General features: G+C 38.8%; 1 protein-coding gene across 3 annotated transcripts in view; it reads right to left on the bottom strand.

The window, feature by feature from the left end:
- Window positions 1–19,573, bottom strand: part of LOC106880950 (axonemal central pair apparatus protein HYDIN) — a 193,311-nt gene that overhangs the window by 106,035 nt on the left and 67,703 nt on the right. For all 3 annotated transcript variants that reach the window (XM_089348067.1, XM_089348075.1, XM_089348084.1), the window contains 10 exons: window positions 16,871–17,065; window positions 16,258–16,398; window positions 14,138–14,377; window positions 13,198–13,300; window positions 12,010–12,111; window positions 11,382–11,543; window positions 9,160–9,321; window positions 6,768–6,989; window positions 3,535–3,629; window positions 2,723–2,863 (listed from right to left, as the gene is read on the bottom strand). In XM_089348067.1, the coding sequence (XP_089204193.1) occupies window positions 2,723–2,863; window positions 3,535–3,629; window positions 6,768–6,989; window positions 9,160–9,321; window positions 11,382–11,543; window positions 12,010–12,111; window positions 13,198–13,300; window positions 14,138–14,377; window positions 16,258–16,398; window positions 16,871–17,065 (1,563 nt within the window). The remainder of the gene's footprint in view (window positions 1–2,722; window positions 2,864–3,534; window positions 3,630–6,767; window positions 6,990–9,159; window positions 9,322–11,381; window positions 11,544–12,009; window positions 12,112–13,197; window positions 13,301–14,137; window positions 14,378–16,257; window positions 16,399–16,870; window positions 17,066–19,573) is intronic.

Below are 19,573 nucleotides of genomic sequence, written 5' to 3'. Positions count from 1 at the left end.
AAACGATGAGACCTGTAAAGAGTGACGAATTAGAAGAACTGGCATTCTTTGCCAAAATATTTTAAGTAAAAAGTTTCTTAATCTTTACTTTACTTGAAGTAATAGCTTGTCCTATACTTTTACAGATGTAGTAACTTGTCCTGTACTTTTCAAGGTTTATAATCTTAAGAATATGACTTTTCATGCTCACATTTTCCATGTCATAATATGTAGCGTATGCTTGAAGGAAAATTCCTCTCTCTCTGTTATATATACATAAATACGGACATAGTAGATAATAGCTAGCCTTTGGCCACCCCTTTGGACACTGTTGTGTCCACCACTCTGATTGGTTGGTATTGGCGCAATTTGTCTCTTGCTCTATTGCGTGCCAAGATGCAACCCAACCAATCGCAGCCTTCAGATAAGGTCACATGAGACAGTCTCTTCTAAACTTCCGGTGAGCCGACAGCATGCTATAAAATTTCAGCAACACATTGAATCGATGTCTTTTAGTTCCAGACCTTTTGAGGTCTAGCCACTGACCACTGAGCACACAGCCAGTTCCAGCGACGACACAACAGCAGCCACATGGAGACTCATCAACACTTCGTCCACGTAACCTTCATCCTAACATCGACATCATCTCTCTACATACACAGCAACCAGCAACACTCACACAGGTTCTATCTCCACACTGTTTGTGAATTACTTCACCATGGTAAACAGCAAATACAACCTGTGACAACCTTCTGTAACAAGAGGCTGGCTCTGCATCGTAGCCATGGCTTCACGTACGACATATACCTTGACCAGCTCTGCATTACAGCCACAACTTCTTGATACAGCATTTCAACTATCATGTACATTGACTATGAACTGGTATTTATCATCCTTGTGTCTCAACAATCTTCTAACGTCATATAGACTCTTTCGATGCTCTGTACTTATCGCACATGCATACATCCATGTTTGTACACACACACCTTGTTCTCATGACAGCCTGTCTATTATTATGTACATATGACACACACACAGACACACATGTCAACCTATCAATAAAATCTTCTCTTAAACCTTCTACCCCGGTTGTGTCTCTCTTTTCCTTCTGGCACTTATACTCATTTATCCTTTTTCATATTTTATTGTACCGACCGTGTGATGTACTGAAGGAGCCATTCCTCGTCACCTCTCCTTCGCACGGTCTTTTACAAATGCATTACCTCAAAATAACAGGAATTAGAATTATATTCAAAAAGTTGTGAAACAATGGCAAACAAAATTACTCTGTCATCATCATGATCTTTTAACGTCCACTTTCCTTGCTGGCATGGGTTGGACGATTTGACTGAAAACTGGTAAGCCAGGGGAGCAGTGCCAAGTTCCAATCTGATTTAGCAAGGTTTCTACAGCTGGATGCCCTTCCTAACGCCAACCACTCCGAAAGTGTAGTGGGTGTTTTTTTACATGCCACCGGCACAGGTGTCGTTGACCTGATACCGGCATTGGCCCTGACTACAATCTCACTTGGCATGACAGGTCTACACAAGCATGATATATTACCAAGGGTCTCGGTCACCTGACACTGCCTCCATGAGGCCCAATGCTCAAATGGTGTTTTTTTACATGCTACCAGCACAGGTGCCAGTCAAAGAGCACTGGCATCGGCTACGACTACAATTCATTCAATATTATGCAAGTTCACACACACACACACACACACACACTGCCTATCTTTTTCTCTCTCACTCTGTGTATCTATCTATACACATACACACTTTCCTCCTCCTCGTTCTCCATGGTTCTTTCTGTGTGTGTGTGTGTGAGTGTTTGTGTGTGTGTGTATAGCATTCTTTAGTCATTCTGTGCCCTCAATCTTAGTGTGTGCACCCATCCTGAACGTCTCACAATAAATCTCTTTGCTTCTCTCTTTTACCCCCCACCGCTCTCAAAACAATGTAATGCATGAATGGAGAAATCAACCAATCAATCAGCTAATATTATTATTATTATCATTATAATATAAGGCAGTGAACTAACAGACTCATTAGCATGCTGGACAAAACACTTCGCACTATTTCACCCGTCCTTACATTCTGAGTTCAAATTCCGCTGAGGTCAACTTTGCCTTTCATCCTTTCAGGGTCGATAAATTAAGTACCAGTTGAACACTGGGCTCGATGTAATTGACTCATCCCCTGCCCCAAAAAAGCTGCCCTTGTGGCAAAATTTGAAACCGTCATTATTATTATTATTATTACTATTATTATTATTACATTAAGCATTTCATTCATCTTCATGTTCTAAGTTCAAATTCTGCTGAAGTCAACTTTGCCTTTCACCCTTTCAGGGTCAGTGAAATAAGTACCAGTTGAGCGCTGGGGGTTGATGTAATCGACTTAACTCCTTCCCTGAAATTGCTGGCCTTGTGCCAAAATTTAAAACCATTATTATCATTATCATTGTTAAGGCAAGCGAGCTGGTAGAGTCGTTAGCACACCGGGCAAAATACTTAACAGCATTTTGTCTGTCTTTACGTTCTGAGTTCAAAGTCGACTTTGCCTTTCATCCTTTCACAATCGATAAATTAAGTACCAGTGAAACACTGGGGTCGATGTAATTGACTAGTCCCCTCCCCCAAAACTTCAGGCCTTGTTTCCTTTAGTAGAAAGAATTATTATTTTTATTATTAATAATAACAATGGAAAAAATTTAGACAGGATATAAAACATAAATAATTTACCTGTAGACGCTCAGCTAAAATTTCAACAAGAATATCTTCAGGTAAGATACAGCTTACAAGTCCACTTTCCCCAGAAATTCCAGATTTAAGGTTTAATTCTTTAACAGGGGGGTACACAAGTGGTGGAGGGCTGCATGATTGCTGCAAAATATGGAAATATCAAAATAGGATTATAATCAAACTTAATTAAAAGGATGCAATTTAACATTACAAGGAATTAACTATAGTTTTATAGCACAAATACCAGAAAGAAAAGACGGATGGACGACAATTGGTGAAAATGTTGGAGGATGTTCTTTGATATTCTAATTTCAAGTCCAGCCTATGTCCACTGTGTCTTCATCCTTTCAAGGTCAATGAAATAAGTACTAAGGTCAATGTAATCAATTTTACCTCATATGGCAATGGTAACCATATAATTAAGGTTTGGTTCAGTCCTATTGTGTGACACCTTGGGCAATGACTTCCATCATAGCCCTGGGCCAGCCAAAGTTGTGTGAATGGATTTGATAGATTAGATGGAAACTGAGAGAAGCCCATCAATTATATTTGTATGTATATGTGTGCATGTGTGTTTTTGTTGTTTGTGCACTCCCCCCCCCCCCATCACCACTTGACAACTGGTGCCGGTGGGTTCATGTCCCCATAATTAAACACTTCAACAAAAGAAACCCACAGAATAGGCATGAGGCTTATTCTGAAAGCCCTTGTGGGCAATTTGGTTTGACTGACCCCTCCAAGGTGGTGTCCCTCCCCTAACATGGCCGCAGTTCAATGACAGAAACAAGTCAAAGACAAAACCATATACAAACCATCTGAGAAGCTTCAGCACCTCTGTTGCCGACCGCGTTCATGCCTGCGAGTCCTTTGCCCATGTTACTGACCTTTCTGGGATAAGCACCCCCAGCTACAAAGAGCAGAAGCAAAAAGAAATAAAAATTATAATTAACCTTTTTATTACCATATTTCAATTAATTTTGAAGTTCATAAAGAATTTAGTAAAATAACTCAGTGATTCTCAAATTGGTATTTGGAACAGATTGATATGAAATTTTGATGGACGGTTTTAATTTAGATCTCTTTAACCTTTTTGTTACCATATTTCTGTTGAAATGATCTGCCTTTGTTTCAATTAATCTTGGAAATTAACAAAGAATTTAGTAAAATAACTTATTGCATACATACAGCTATACAACTATGCTGCATGGCATAGTGAAACATGCCATGTTTCACCATGTTTCACTATGGCAGTGAAACATGGGCCATGACTACAGAGGATGTGAGAAAGCTTGAAGGAAATGAAGCCAGCATGCTCTGCTGGAGGGGTAATGTCAGTGTGCACATATGACAGAGTGTCAATGATTTGAGAGATATTAGATGTTGTGTGCAAGAGAGAAGACTGCGCTGGTATGGTCATATGATGTGCATGGTTGAGGACAGCTGCATAAAAGTGCTGATTAATTGTGGAGGGAACGTATGGAAGGGGTAGACCCAAGAAGACATGGGATGAGGTGGTGAGAATGGATCTCCAGTCACTGGGCCTCACTGAGGAGATGAGAGATTGAGGCTTACAGTGATTTCCTGTGCTTAAGACACATCAAGCTAAGTAAAACTATGACGATCTCTAGAAACAGGGAAGTCCTTAACAGCCCATGCTGGTGCAACATAAAAACCACTTGTGTTGGCACCACATACATAGCACTTGTTCTAGCACCACAACATCATCCCCATCATCATCATTTAATGTCCGTTTTCCATGCAGGCATGGGTTGGACGGGTCGACTGGGGTCTGGGAAGCCAGGAGGCTGCACCAGGCTCCAATCTGATCTGGCAAAGTTTCTACAGCTGGATGCCCTTCCTAACGCCAATCACTCTGAGAGTGTAGTGGGTGCTTTTTACGTGCCACTGGCACAGAGGGAAGAGGAGCTAGCATCAACCACGATCAGATGGTGCTTTTTACGTGCCATCGGCACGGAAGCCAATCAAAGTGGCACTGGCATTGGCCTTGTTCAGATGGCGCTTTTTACGTGCCACCGGTGCGGGGTCACAACTACAAATTCCATTTGATTTTGATATTGATGTACTTGACTCAATAGGTCTCCTCAAGCATGGCATGTCGCCCTACGATCCAAGGTACTTTTTAAGTGGGCTGGTTATGCGATACTGGTGTAGGTTACAGCTAGCAATCATGCTGGTGCCATGTAAAAAGCACCCAGCACACTCTGTATAGCGGTTAGCATGATCATCCAGCTGTAGCAACCATGCCAAAACAAACAAATGGAGCTGGGAGTTGCTTTTCAGCTTGCCAGCTCCCTGTCAAACCATCCAACCCATGCCAGCATGGGAAACAGACACTGAATGACGTCTGGAACATTAACTAACGTAATTTTTTCGTGGAAGGTTTTAATTCAGATCATTTTAGAAGATGACATCTATAGAAACGGAACCAGGGACAGCCTTGGGTGAGCAGTTATCATAAGAGTTATAGAATTATGGTGGTTGTTGTTTTTTTTTTTTTACATGATTTTATACTTAACAAAACTTTTAACAATTCACAAAATAGAAAAATAAGTCATTAAAAAACTTTAAAATATATTTTTAAATTTAAAATCTTTGAATGATGAAAAAAAAGTAAAAAATTCTTTTCCCTTCATTTAACACAATCATTCTCAATCCACACCATCCCCCTTAACATCACCCCACTCTCTCTCTCTTCCACTTCTCCCCTTCTGCTCCTCCCTCCTTATCTGATACTCTCCCTACAACCACCCTCTCCCAATAATAACCCTGTTCTTCCAATCATAGCATTTAGCTTTCATTTGTTTGAGTTGGTAGATTGTGGTCATGCTGGGGCACCACCTCGAAGAATTTTAGTCAAACAAATTGACCACAGCACTTATGTTTTAAAGTCTAGTATCAGCCTCTTTTGCTGAACCACTAAGTTACGAGGTTGTGAACATACCAACACTGGTTGCCAAGCAGTGACGAGGAACACACACAGACACACACACACACAACAGGCTTCATTCAGTTTCCATTTACCAAATCCTCTCCCAAAGCTTTGGTCAGTCCTAGGCTATAGCAGAAGACACTTGCCCAAGCAACTAAAACTGAAACCCTTCAAAGTTTTGGCCCAGTGACCCAGTGGCCCAGTTCGCATTGCAATGAGTAAAACAACAACAAATATTAAAAGAAAAAGAAGCAGAACTGGTAAAATCTGAAACTGCATCAAATCTTTCATCCACCCTGCAACCCCCCACCCCCTAGAGAAGTGGCTAACTGTAACATCTCAAGTAATCAGAGCTTTGCCATTCATTCCATGACCGAAATTGAACCAAATTCGACAACTGGCACCCATGCCAACCTTCCTTCATTGGACACTAAACTCAGCTTGTGAAGACCTGTTGGAGCAAGTGAGATCGAAACTGAACCAAATTCGATGACTGGCACCCGTGCCAGTGGAGCGCTAACAGCACCATCTGAGCGGGATCACTGCCAGAGCAGCGGTCTCACTTCCGTGCCGGTTGCACGTAAAAAGCACCATCTGAGCGGGATCACTGCCAGAGCAGCGGGATCACTGCCAGAGCAGCGGGATCACTGCCAGAGCAGCGGTCTCACTTCCGTGCCGGTTGCACATAAAAAGCACCATTTGAGCGCGATCATTTCCAGCTTCGCCTTACTGGCACTTGTGCTGGTGGCATGTGAACAAACATTGGACTGACTCCTGTGCAGGTGGCACGTAAAAAACACCATTTGAGCATGGCCATTGCCAGTACCGCCGGATTGGCCTTCGTGCCGGTGGCATATAAAAAGCACCCACTACACTCCCAGAGCGGTTGGCGTTAGGAAGGGCATCCAGCTGTAGAAACTCAGGCAGATCAGATTGGAGTCTGATGCAGCCATCCGGTTCGCCAGTCCTCAGTCAAATCGTCCAACCCATGCTAGCATGGAAAGCGGACGTTAAATGATGATGATGATGATGATGATGACTACCATGTTAAGAGGAGGGGTAGTGAAGGGGTGGCTATTTTACTATTCTACTTACATGTATTGTTGGTTTCTAATCCAGAAGAAGCTTTTTTCTCCTCGCTCTCTTCTAGTGCTCTTTGCTCTTCTCTCTTGCGCTGGGCAGCTTCTCCACAGAGTTCCCGGGCTTTTAAGCTTGCTGGTGTCGCACCCTTTGAAATTGCATCTGTGACAACGTCATCAATATTCAGTAATGCTGCATCGTAGTAATGTGCAATGTCAGCAGCCGTTGTGGATTTTCCTACAGAAAAAGAAGACACCACAAAGAAATGACAAAGTTGTTGTATTATGGGAGTATAACTATACCAGTAAAACCACACACACATACACTGGTTCTGTTTTATTTATTATTAACCAATTAGTTAATCATTTAACCAATTAACTTTTCAATTGCTCGATTAATTGTTTGCTTAATCAATCAGCTAGATTCATTTGAGTCCCTTTGCCACCATTTGCAATCTCATCAATGACATGCCCTCTCTAATCTGGGTCTCCCTGTCTCCTAGTTTACAGATTCCATCATCATCATCAAAATTCAATGTTTGGCTGCTTTGACATGAGCTGGTAAGGCCCAGAATCACACCAGGTGCTATACTCTTTTACTTGTTTCAGTCATTTGACTGCGGCCATGCTGGAGCACTGCCTTTAGTCGAAGAAATCGACCCCAGGACTTATTCTTTGTAAGCCTAGTACTTATTCTATCGGTCTCTTTTGCCGAACCACTAAGTTACGGGGACATAAACACACCAGCATCGGTTGTCAAGCAATGCTAGTGGGGACCAACACACACACACACACACACACATATATATATATATATACATATATACGATGGGCTTCTTTCAGTTTCCGTCTACCAAATCTACTCACAAGGCTTTGGTTGGCCCGAAGCTATAGTGGAAGACACTTGCCCACGCAGTGGGACTGAACCCAGAACCATGTGGTTGGTAAGCAAGCTACTTACCACACAGCCACTCCTGTTTGTTTTGGAATGGTTTCTATGGTTGGATGCCTTTCCTAATGCCAACCACTTTTACAGAGTGTGCTGGGTGCTTTCTACAAGACAGCAGCACAGGTGCTTTATACGTGGCACCAGCATGAGTGCGTTTTACATGGTACCAGCACCCACAGCTGAGGGAACTGTGAGATTAGAGTATGACAGAGGTACAGGGATAGCCCTTTTACTGTTGTGAAGACATGGTTCTCCTGGGATCTTATCCAGAGGTTTCTGACATCCCTTTTTCATCATATCTAGGGCACCCACAATAACAGGAACAGTTCTCGCTTAAAGATGCCACATCTTTTATATTTCAATTTCCAGGTCCTTATATTTACTTAGTCTGTCAAATTTCTTTACAGATATATTTTTATCAGTAGGAACACTTACATCTATTATTATTATTATTATTGAGTGAGAGAGCAGTGCATGCCATCAAAGTGAAACTGGGGTAAAACATACGAAACCCAGTATACCCATCATGACTACCCGTCTGATAAGGGTACACCAGGCACATGCATCACAACCATATGTGCACGACATGGTGATCTCATATCAAGATAAACAGCGCATGACCTTGCAGGTGGGGCCTAGTTAGAATTTTTTTCAGGTAAAGTAGCCCATCCCGCTCAAAAGGTCCCTGAATAAGGTTTGTTGAAGGATGTTGAGCAAAACACCCATATTTCCAAAGGTGAATTATTCAAACCCCAAAGAACTCCTCTCAACACATGGCTATGATGCTCCCCACTACTTCTGCTTGTGATCAGAGATGCACATATCGCCAGCCACCAAGGGACATGCTCAACTGGTTAAGGTCAAACAACTGAGAAGCAAATCTGTGGTATTGAGCAGAATATTTGCTGTAGGCCATCTTTTATACCAAGACAAAACAATGTACATGATAACACTTCCAATCAATTAAGATCAGAAGCGATGAGAGCCAATGCTTGGTATTGTTATAATTATTGTCATTATTATTTTACAAACACGTCAATTTGTAAGAAACTGTATCAAGAATGAAAAAGAATACAATTTCAAGTAACAGAATTTAAGGTGCCACATAAAAAGTGCCGGTGCCATGTAAAAATGCTGGTGACACATTAAAAGCACCCAGTACACTCAGTAAAGCGGTTGACATTAGGAAGGGCATTCAATCATAGAAACCAAGCCAAAGCAGACAATGAAATCTGGTGCAGTTCCTGGCCTTGCCAGTTCCGGTCAGACCGTCAAACCCATGCCAGAATGGAAAGTGAACACTAAATGATGATGATGATGATGATGATGATGATGATGATGAAGGCTGCATGATAAATTCTAAATAATTTAAAAACTGTATTGTTTTTGCTTCCTGAAATATTTTAACCAAAGGCTCAAACTGAAGAATAATTTCGGACTTCCTAACTACAGAACTCACCAGAAAACGGTGACCCATGTATGATGATGGCTATTCCCCTTCTGTTTCGTGCTGCTTGACCATCAGGAGACAGATCAATTCCAAGATAACGTGTGATGGCAGCAGCAACTGGTGTCATTTCAAGTTCCCCAACGCCAGAACTGTCAGCATCTCTCGCTTTCACTGAAAAATCAAACACAGAAGAGAAGTTTTAGGTTAAGGCCGAGGTTCAAAGTAACAGCAGGATGGTCTTGGGCTACCCGTGTCCATTATCAGTTTTGAACATCTGGCAGGATGATGATGATGATGATAAAAAGTATAATGGAATGTTGGGTCATCCCATAAGTAATGTGGGTTTTCCAATTGCATGAACTAAAAGTTGGAGGAGGATGGAATAAACTACCTGCATCAACTTACTATTAAAAGCAGGTAGTAATTTTACCTTGTGCGGGTTTTGAAGAGTGCAGATCAATTTTAATAGTTATTTTTTCAAAGATATAATAGAAGTGACAAAGGAGCATATTTGGCATATTTTGCTTTATGAGTTCAATAAAGATAACAACACAACGGAAAGTGCGAAGGAATATTAATGCAGTATATGGGGATCAGACAATAAGTGTAAGCCAGTGTCAACGGTTGTTCCAGAAATTCTGAGCCGGAAACTACAGCCTAGAAGACAAGCCTCGTCCTGGAAGATCTGTATGCTCAACAAGGAAGTCCTGGAAACCCTGGTGAAACAAAATCTTATTGTAACTATTGAGGAATTAGCAGAGAAGCTTGGATTTGGTCATTCAACCAGTCATTCACATCAGCACTAGAAGCAAAACAACCATCTTTGGTTTCAAGATGAAAGATGTTCTTCAATCAGGATAATGCTTGACCACATACAACAAGGATGGCATTCCCAAAGGTGGAGCAGATTGAATGTGAAACGATGCCCCACCCACCATATTCGTTGGACATTGCTCCATCTGATTACCATTTATTTTGCATTCTTTAAAATCATTTGGCTGGAAAGAATATGAATTCTGTAGACTAGGTCAGAACAGTACTGGAGGAGTATTTTTCGTCATGGACAAGTGAATTTCAGAAGAGGGGCCTTGCAAGTCTACCAAACAGATGGAAGAGCATTGTTGAAAATGAAGGAAAGTATATTTCAGATTAAAAAAGAACTTTGTTTCTCTTAATTTTGAAAAATAAAAGAAGTACAACAAAACCGCATTATTTATCGAATGCCCCAATAAAATAGAAAATCTTGGTGTAACTCAGGAAATATGGTTAGAGTTTAGTAAGATAACAGGGTAGCATCATTAGAAGGGTTGGTAGGGAGGAAGATGAGAGGAAATGAAATAGAATACAATAAAATAAACCAGGATAAGATACCATAAAGCGGAGAAGTGAAAGAAAATAAAATAAACGAAAATAATATAAAATACACCGAAGATAGTAGAGTAGAAAGGGGTTTAATTTTCTGTAATAGGTTGGGGAATCCAAAAGGCTTTTTTAAAAGATCTTTAACTCTTTCGATGCCAACCTGGCTGAAACTGCCTCTGGCTCTGTAGTACAAATGTCTTGTTTTCATAAGTTTTGAATTAATATCTTCCACCAAACCTTAGTCACAATTAATGTTCCTAACACTAGCTGAATGATAACTAAGTTATTTTACTAAATTCTTTGTTATTTTTTAAATTAATTGAAAGAAACACAGAGCATCTCAAAATAAATACAGTAACGAAAGGGTTAAAGGTTCATGGATGTCGATGTTTTATAAGTTTTAAAAGTTTAAAAAAATTTTTAAGCTTTAAAAGTTTAAGGATATATAAAATGTATGTGAATATATAAAAGGCATGTGGATATAGAAATAGGTATAAAAGTAGGTAGGAAGGTAGATGGATAGACAGATAAATGGGTTGATAGCTAGATAGACAGATAGACCAATCGATGTGTGTGTGTGTGTGTAGTTATATAACTAGATGGATGGATGAATGGACAGACAGACAGACAGATTGATTGATTAATTGATAGATAGATATTAATAGATAGATAGATAAATTGATACATAGACAGACAGATAGATAAAGGGACTGATATGTAGGTAGATATTAATAAAATACAACATGGAGAGGCTTTGTAGTCTGACAGTTTGTAAGTGAGGAAGAATATATGACTAATTTTCTGTGAAGCTCTTACAAATACCTGCAGATTTAGCAAACAATACTAATTAGTAAAAAAAAAGAACTCACCTTCATCTATGTCTTCAACATTCAACTTTTCACCTGGATCCACGCTTTCGAAAGCCATATTTTCAGGTGACGTACATTTACTGTTGAAAGGAGGTATAATCACTTCTATTAAATTCTCTAAAGAATCATATTTTTTGGCCTCGACACCATCAGTTTCTGCCTCTATAACATAAAACAAGTTTGCTATGAATTATATTCTTCCATTTTAAATAGAGTAAGGTGGAGTTTGAAGGAAATTTGGTTCTTATTTCTCGCAGGTCAAACAACTACATAAAGGCTCCCTCACTGGACCCACAGCCAGTCCTTTAAGTGAGATTTTTTTTTTCCCACGAAAATTCTGGACCCCAGTTATGAACTCATTTGCATACAGCCAATCAGAGTTCAACTATCAAACTAGTGTCCACCAAGTCATGAAAATAATCTGGTTGACTTCGGCGGAAAATGTGCATTATAGCAAAATCTAACTGTTCTAAACAAGTTGACAGAGATGACAAATGTGAAATTTAGTGTATAAAGTGAATGGAAAGCTGCTCACCCATGATGCCATAAGTGTTGCCAATTTGTGTAATTTACTGGAAAATGTAAATTTTTTTATCGGGAAAAACAATAAAGGGAAGACTGTTCTTACCTTCTTTGACTTCTTGCTCTTGTGTGTCCTCAGAAACTGAGCTCAACACACTCATTCCTTCTTTGTGGGATTTCTCCATTTCTTCAAGTCTTTTTTTCCGTGCTAAAAGAAAAAAAAATTTGAAGATTTTTAAAAATCAAGAAAAAGGTTCCAATAAAATCTCTGTGGCTGTGTGGTAAAAAGTTTGCTACCTAACTATGTGGTTTTGGGTTCAGTCCCACTGCGTGGCACCTTGGGCAAGTGTCTTCTGAGTGGATTTGGCTGATGGAAACTGAAAGAAACCTGTTGGCAATATGCTGTGCTTGAGAAGACTTGTCAAGCCAAGTGAAATCACAGTTGTAGCTGATGCTGGTGTCACATAACTGGCACCCATGCTGGTGGCACGTAAAAAGCCCCTTTCAAGCATTAGGCCTCATGGAAGCCAAGTGGCTGAGCTCCTTTTGAGTGTTGGGCCTCACGGAAGCAATGATCAAGATCTTTGGCATTATGTTGTGCTTGAGAAGAAGACCCATCAAGCTGAGCAAAATTGCAGACATGGCAGATACCGGTCTCATACCAATTGGCACGTAAATGCACCCATTACACTTTCAGAGTGGTTGGCATTAGGAAGGACGTCCAGCTGTAGAAACACTGCCAGATCAGATTGGAGCCTGGTGCAGCCTTCCAGCTTGCCAGCCCTGGTCAAACCGTGCAACCCATACCAGCATGGACAACGGATGCTAAATGATGATGATGATGATACAGATGTATATGTATAAATGTATATCCATGTGTTGGTGTATGTGAGTTAAGAGGTGCAGTATGAATACACATACTAGGTATGGTGGCAGGCAATGAGTAAAAGAACACTATACACACAGTGAGAAACAAAAAACTAGGAGACAGAGAAGGACAAGGAGTAAATGACAGAGTCGTTGGGGGGGGGGGGCTGCAGAGTTATACAAAGGAGAAATTTTTATTTAATTTTATCTTCAATTCTCCTGCAGTTCCTTTAAGCAAGGTTGCACTACATCTATTTCATAATTATCATATCAGTCAACATCATTTGGCTACTGGGATACTAGGGTAGCCATGTAACTCTTCTAGAGTAAGATGACTATCTCTGTCCCCAGGAATGGTCACAGTTCAATCAATAAACAAAGTAAATTAAGATAAGAGATGATAAAAAGAAAGTAAAAATCTACAAACCTCTATAAAAGTCTAGCAGTTCTTGGGGTAACTTCTCTCCAGCAGCACGAGGTGGTAAAAGCAAGGTTTTATAATCATCATAGCTTCGCATCAGACGAAGAATCTGTTAGAATTAGAAATGGTGTTTCTTAAATTAAATCCTCAGCAAGAGAGAAAACAAATTTCATTCCAAACCAATTTCTTCCTAACAAAAGATTAATATTTTAAGCTAACGGAATCATTAAAACACCTGACAAAAGGCTTAATGGCATTTTATCCGTCTTCACATTGAGTTCAAATTTCACCAAGGAGGACTTTGCTTTCATCCTTTCGGGGTCGATAAAATAAGTACCAGTTGGACACTGGGGTCTAATCAATTTACTCACTCTCCCCTGATATTGCTGGCCTTGTGCCAAAATTTTAAATCAATATTTTCATTTTAAGTCATAATAAGGTAAACATAATGATTTAAAAAATAATGTTGGTTCTGAGACATCATTATCCACTCTTCGTTCATTAATTTTGTTTGTTTCATTCACATTTTACACTGACTCACCCACCCCACCTAGCCACCATATATTCAGTGACCTGAATAATAATAATAACATTGAAAAATACCTTAGGAATGAGAACCCAGGTTCAAGATTTCCCCAAGACACCCGATGAAGGCTGGAGGGTATATCAGCCGAAACGCTGTGTTAACAACAAACACGATGAGGACAAATATCCGTCAAATGTAAATAATGTAAATAATGTATTATTAGGAATTGTATAAAAAAAATTGTTAAAATATTTTGTGTGTTGAACAAGTATAAAGAATTTATTGCTAATAAATATTAATGACAAAATCATTTAAGGACCCCTCAAGGGCCATGTGGACCCTAGTTGAGAACCACTGATATAAGCAATGAAAACTCTTTCAATAAATCCCATTTTACTTCATCTCAAATATTGGAATTACCTTTTCTTCTTCAAGATAGTTGCTATCAAAGTCCACACTGTAGAATTCTATTGGGAAATCGCATGGATTCTTCACAATCACTTCTTTCTCATCTCCGCAACTGTGTGGAAGAATTGGTCTGTATGTGATGTGTTCTTCCATCAATTGAAGAACTGGTTCAATGCCATTTCCTTTACACTGAAGAATGATTCTTTCACTGCTTTGGGCAATTCGGATCGGTATTCTCTTTTCATACAATTTCTTCAAAAAAGCAATACAATTTCTATTTAAATGGATTTAAAAAAAAAAAATCCTCAACATTCTCCTAAATTCTCAATATTCAAATGTTTCTAACTATATAAATCAGGAAGGGGGTGATTTGGAGAGAAGCCGTTGTTTTTTTTTTTTTTTAGAAAAATGTCGTCCATAAGAGTTTTTGAATTTTACAAATAAAATTTGTAATAAATTGTCATTTGTACAAAGAATAATGAGAGTTAAAACAATGACAATCATCAGCATCATCATCATCATTTAACGTCCATTTTTCCTGCTGGCATGGGTTGGATGGTCTGACAGGAGCTGGTAAGGCCAGGAGCTGGTAAGGCCAGGAGCTACCCCAAGCCCCATTGTCAATTTTGGCATGGTCTCTACAGCTGGATGCCCTTCCCAACACTAACCACTTGACGGAGTGTATGGGGCACTTTTTATGTGGCACCAGCACCAGTCCTTTTTACATGGCACCAACACCAGTGCTTTTCATGTGGCACTAATGCTGACAGAGTCAACCACTAACTAACAAGACAAAACCGAAGTGCATATTCATTTATAATGTTCCAGCATATTCCAACATATTAGAAACTAACAACTTCAGACAATGCCAGTTCACAACACACTTGATTCATTGATATAAGGGGCCTTTGAGAGAGAGCAGTGTTTGAACCTGGCCATATCTTTTCATTCTAAGCTACCCTCAGATCAATAAATCTAAACAAGAATTGTGGCTCTTGCTTATAGAATTCAGCAAACAAATTATTTTATGAAGCATGCTGATGTCTGCTGGAGCAGAGAATGTTGAAATATTCCCTTTCAAATGCTATTTTCACAAAAAACAAAGTCAAAATTGATAACCCAATCTCTTCTTATCTCAACATCACAAATGAGTGTTTGTGATGGCCAGAAATGAGTTCAAAAGTCTTCTGTATATTCTGATAAAAAATAAATGCATAGCAGGGTCTCTATACCCAAACATAATCTGTTCTGGAGTCCTGTTCATTAATTAAACTGTTTCTTACATGAGTAATTAAAATACATATAAATAGGGGGTCACCCACTCTAAGTCTCACTTCATCAAATTCCATCTTGCAGGAAAACTATCTATTATTCAATTAGTTTATTAGAGAACTTCTTCTCCTCCTCCTCCTCCTCCTGCTCCTGCTCCTCCTCCTCCTGCTCCTCCTCCTCCTCCTGCTCCTCCTCCTCCTCCTCCTCCTCCTCCTCCTCCTCCTCCTCCTCATCATCATCATCATCCTTTAACGTCTGTTTTCCCCTATGGCATGGGTTCTTTGCAACAGTAATTTGCTGATGTTTTCCATCAGAGATTTGAAATTCGGATTATTGTTCACAATATGGTTATAACATCATCTTTCAGTCTTGGATACGACAAGAGAAAATATTAGTCAGTAACAAGGTAGAGCTACAAGATTTGGGGGAAAAAAATCTCTCTCCTCCACCTTTGGTACGGCACCAAAATACTTCTTTAAGGATGGCTCAATAAGCTATTAAGTGAAGTATTTCTTTGAGGATTTCTTTTGTATTCAGAGAGCATCTTCATTTGCTCATTTATTTAATGTCTGTTTTTCAGTGTCAACATGAGTTGGGGGGGGGTCTTTTTTAAGGCAAGATTTTATAGCTGGATGCTCTTCCTGTCACCAACCTATAGCAGTTTCTCAAATATAGGTAGTTTCTTATTTGTTCCAAAGGCCTTCAAACACACAGAGCAACTGGTCAAAATATCAACAAGAAATGTAAACATTTTATTACCATTGGGGACAAGCAAAGCAATGGAATGTCAATATTCGTGTACACTGGTGGGGGGCGGGGAGACCGCAAGAAAAAAAGAGAGAGATAAATACAAAAATTACCCCTTCAGTTGGCATGAATTTTACTTGAATATTTACTCTTTGTCCTGGCTGGAGTACTCCTGAGGGAGGAATTATTTCAAAGTTCTTACGTGGTCTCAAGGCAGCTTTTTTATTTGCTGTGTCTTGTGTTTCATTTTTGGCCTAATAGAAGAACAATTCACTGAATGAAAATTTCTAAGAAATACCAAAGAATATATTCTTTCACAATCATAAAAATTACTTTTGTAACTTCTGCAACATTTTACTAAACATTTACTCTTTCTAAACATTTACATCTCCAAAAATAATTCTAACCACTTTGATATCAACCCACCTAAAACCCTTTGTTCTGTGATACAAACTTCCTGTTTTAAAGTGATCTAAGTTAAAATTCTTTCAACCAAAATTTCAAATTGATTCCAAACACCGGTTTAATAATGGTAAAGTTATTTTAGTAAATTCTTTGCTATTTTCAAAATTAACTGAAACAAATGAAGTGTATTTCAACAGAAATATGGTAACAAAAGGGTTAAAGTGATCTAAATTAAAACCTTTGTATTTCAACAGAAATATGGTAACAAAAAGGTTAAACATGAGCAATATTACAGCTGTAAATATTTTTAAGAGGGCTTACCAGAAGTTTCCTGGCCGAAGATGGAAGATAGCTCCATTCACATTGAACATATTGGTGGTTATGAAGTTGGGTGCTCATTATTTTACACTCACCACATTTCACATTTTCAAAATCCAGTATATCATGAGAAACTTCCATATCTGGCATGGTGATGTGAGCGCGAAGAGACACAATAATTTGTGGCCCGTTTGTTATCTATTAATGATGTCACAAATAAAATTAATAAACAAAAAAAACAAAAGAAAAATGAAATGAAATGTTAAAAAATATATAATTATTTTGGTTCTGTATTGAAAGACCCCAGAACTTCTCCTTTGTAAGCCTATGACTTATTTTATCGGTCTCTTCTGCCAAAACCGCTAAGTTACTGGAGACGTAAACACACCAACATCAGTTGTCAAGCAATGGTGGGGGAACAAACACACACACACATGTATGTATATGTTGCTTTCCTGGCACTTGTGCCAGTGGCACGTGAAAAGACATTCGAGCAAGATCGTTGCCAGTACCGCTGGACTGACTCCTGTGCAGGTGGCACGTAAAATACACCATTTCGAGCGTGGCCGTCGCCAGTACCGCCTGACTGGCCTTCGTGCCGGTGGCACGTAAAAGCACCCATTACACTCTCGGAGTGGTTGGCGTTAGGAAGGGCATCTAGCTGTAGAAACTCTGCCAAATCAGATTGAAGCCTGGTGTAGCCACCTGGTCCACCAGTCCTCAGTCAAATCGTCCAATCCATGCTAGCATGGAAAGCGGACGTTAAAAGATGATGATGATGATGATGATGATATATATATATATATATATATATATATATATATATATAACTAAGTGTATTTCTTCTATCTTAATGAATAAAAATTCTTCTGATAGAATAAATGGGTTAATAGAAACCAATGTAGCAAAGAACACAAAATAGCTGTGGTTAGCTCCTGTTTTTAAGGCAGGAACTCCTTGAAATTTTGGGTATTTGAGTATATTTAAGAGTTTACGAATGCATTTTCAATAAGGAGGCTGAATTTTACAACTTAGCCTTATCAAAAGCAGGTTACAGAGAAAAGGTTAATTATATAGATTCTAATTATGAAACCGATATGAGTAATAACAATACTAATAATAGTATTCTTAATAGCAATAATTATAATGATAAAGCTTTTAATTTAAATAATAACAATAAATACGAAGATAACCCCAACCATAAATTACCTAACGATAGCAACAAGATTAACATCCTTCCACGAAATAAGGGAAATAAAAGTCAAATAAAACCTTGTCCCAATGATAACAATAAACGAAGACTATTTATAAACAATACCGGTAAACATTCTAAACCAGAACCTAATAAATATGTCTGGGTAATTCTTCCTTACAGTAATAATGTAAAAACAAACTTGGTATCCCAGTTCCAAAACGCTATAAATAAGAACTTTCCTAAACACTCTCATTACTCCCAAGTCACAAATACACACAAGGTTAGATTCGGTTTCTCTAACATGAAGAACATTTCGCAGATAATATCTGCACACAATATGAGGCTTTTGCATCCACTAGAGAGTTCAAACAGTAATATCATTGAACCAAACGTTATTAACCCTTAACAATAATAACAATAATAATAATAATATAGGGAACAATATTAATAACACGACACATAATAGTAATAGTCATAACAACAAAATCATTATTTCAGAAGTCAATTTCAAAAGAATTAGTTTTTTAAGTGAAAATGTGAGACTCAGAAACACTATCTACCAATGTCAAGTTAGTACTCCCAAAAATAATTACTTTTACGTAGGCTCTTCCTCCACACCTTTATCCACTAGAATTTCTAACCATTTTTCATCCTTTAGAGATAGAAGCAAACGTAATACCACGAGCCTTAGCAAACTAATTTGGGATCTTAAAGATAATAACATTAAATTTAAACTAGACTGGCTTATTCTTTCTATTTCTAAGCCATATGAAAAGGGTGGAAAATTCTGTGATTTATGTGTAACAGAATTTCTTTTTATTTTATTTTCAAGGAATTGTCTAGTTAATAATTTCATTGAACATTCTTACAAATGCAAACATTGGCAAAAACATACATATTCTGCTTTCAAATGAAAATAAAAATAAAGGTTTTTATAAAACGCTATCATATGTACCCGTAATAAGTAAATACTTAAAATAATTCTAATAAATCACATTAGTTTTTCCCTCAAAGGTTAGAAGATTAAAACTACTTACGATTCTAATTATTTATCTATATTTTCGTAATTTATTAACCTTAATTAGAGTATATTTTAAATCTTGATAAACCATTGTAACAACCACAACATACTAAATTTATGTACGTATGACGCATGCGTACGAACAACCATGCTACATGGCAGTGAAACATGGGCTGTAACTGCTGAGGACATACGTAAGCTCGCAAGGAATGAAGCCAGTATGCTCCGTTGGATGTGTAATGTCAATGTGAATACCCGTCAGAGTGTAAGTATCTTGAGAGAAAAGCTGAACATTAGAAGCATCAGTTGTGGCGTGCAAGAGAGACGATTGCGCTGGTATGGACATGTGGTGAGAATGGAGGAGGATAGCTGCGTGAAAAAGTGCCACACCCTAACAGTTGAGGGAACCCGTGGAAGAGGTAGGCCCAGGAAGACCTGGGCTGAGGTGGTGAGGCAAGACCTTCGTACATTGGGCCTCTCCGAGGCGATG

This window comes from Octopus bimaculoides, chromosome 1 (assembly GCF_046866305.1).
Source record: "Octopus bimaculoides isolate indiv1 chromosome 1, ASM4686630v1, whole genome shotgun sequence".
In the NCBI taxonomy this organism is placed as follows: Eukaryota; Metazoa; Mollusca; class Cephalopoda; order Octopoda; family Octopodidae; genus Octopus; species Octopus bimaculoides.
The sequence above is the reverse complement of the archived record's forward strand: the minus strand, read 5'-3'. Positions and strand labels throughout refer to the sequence as shown.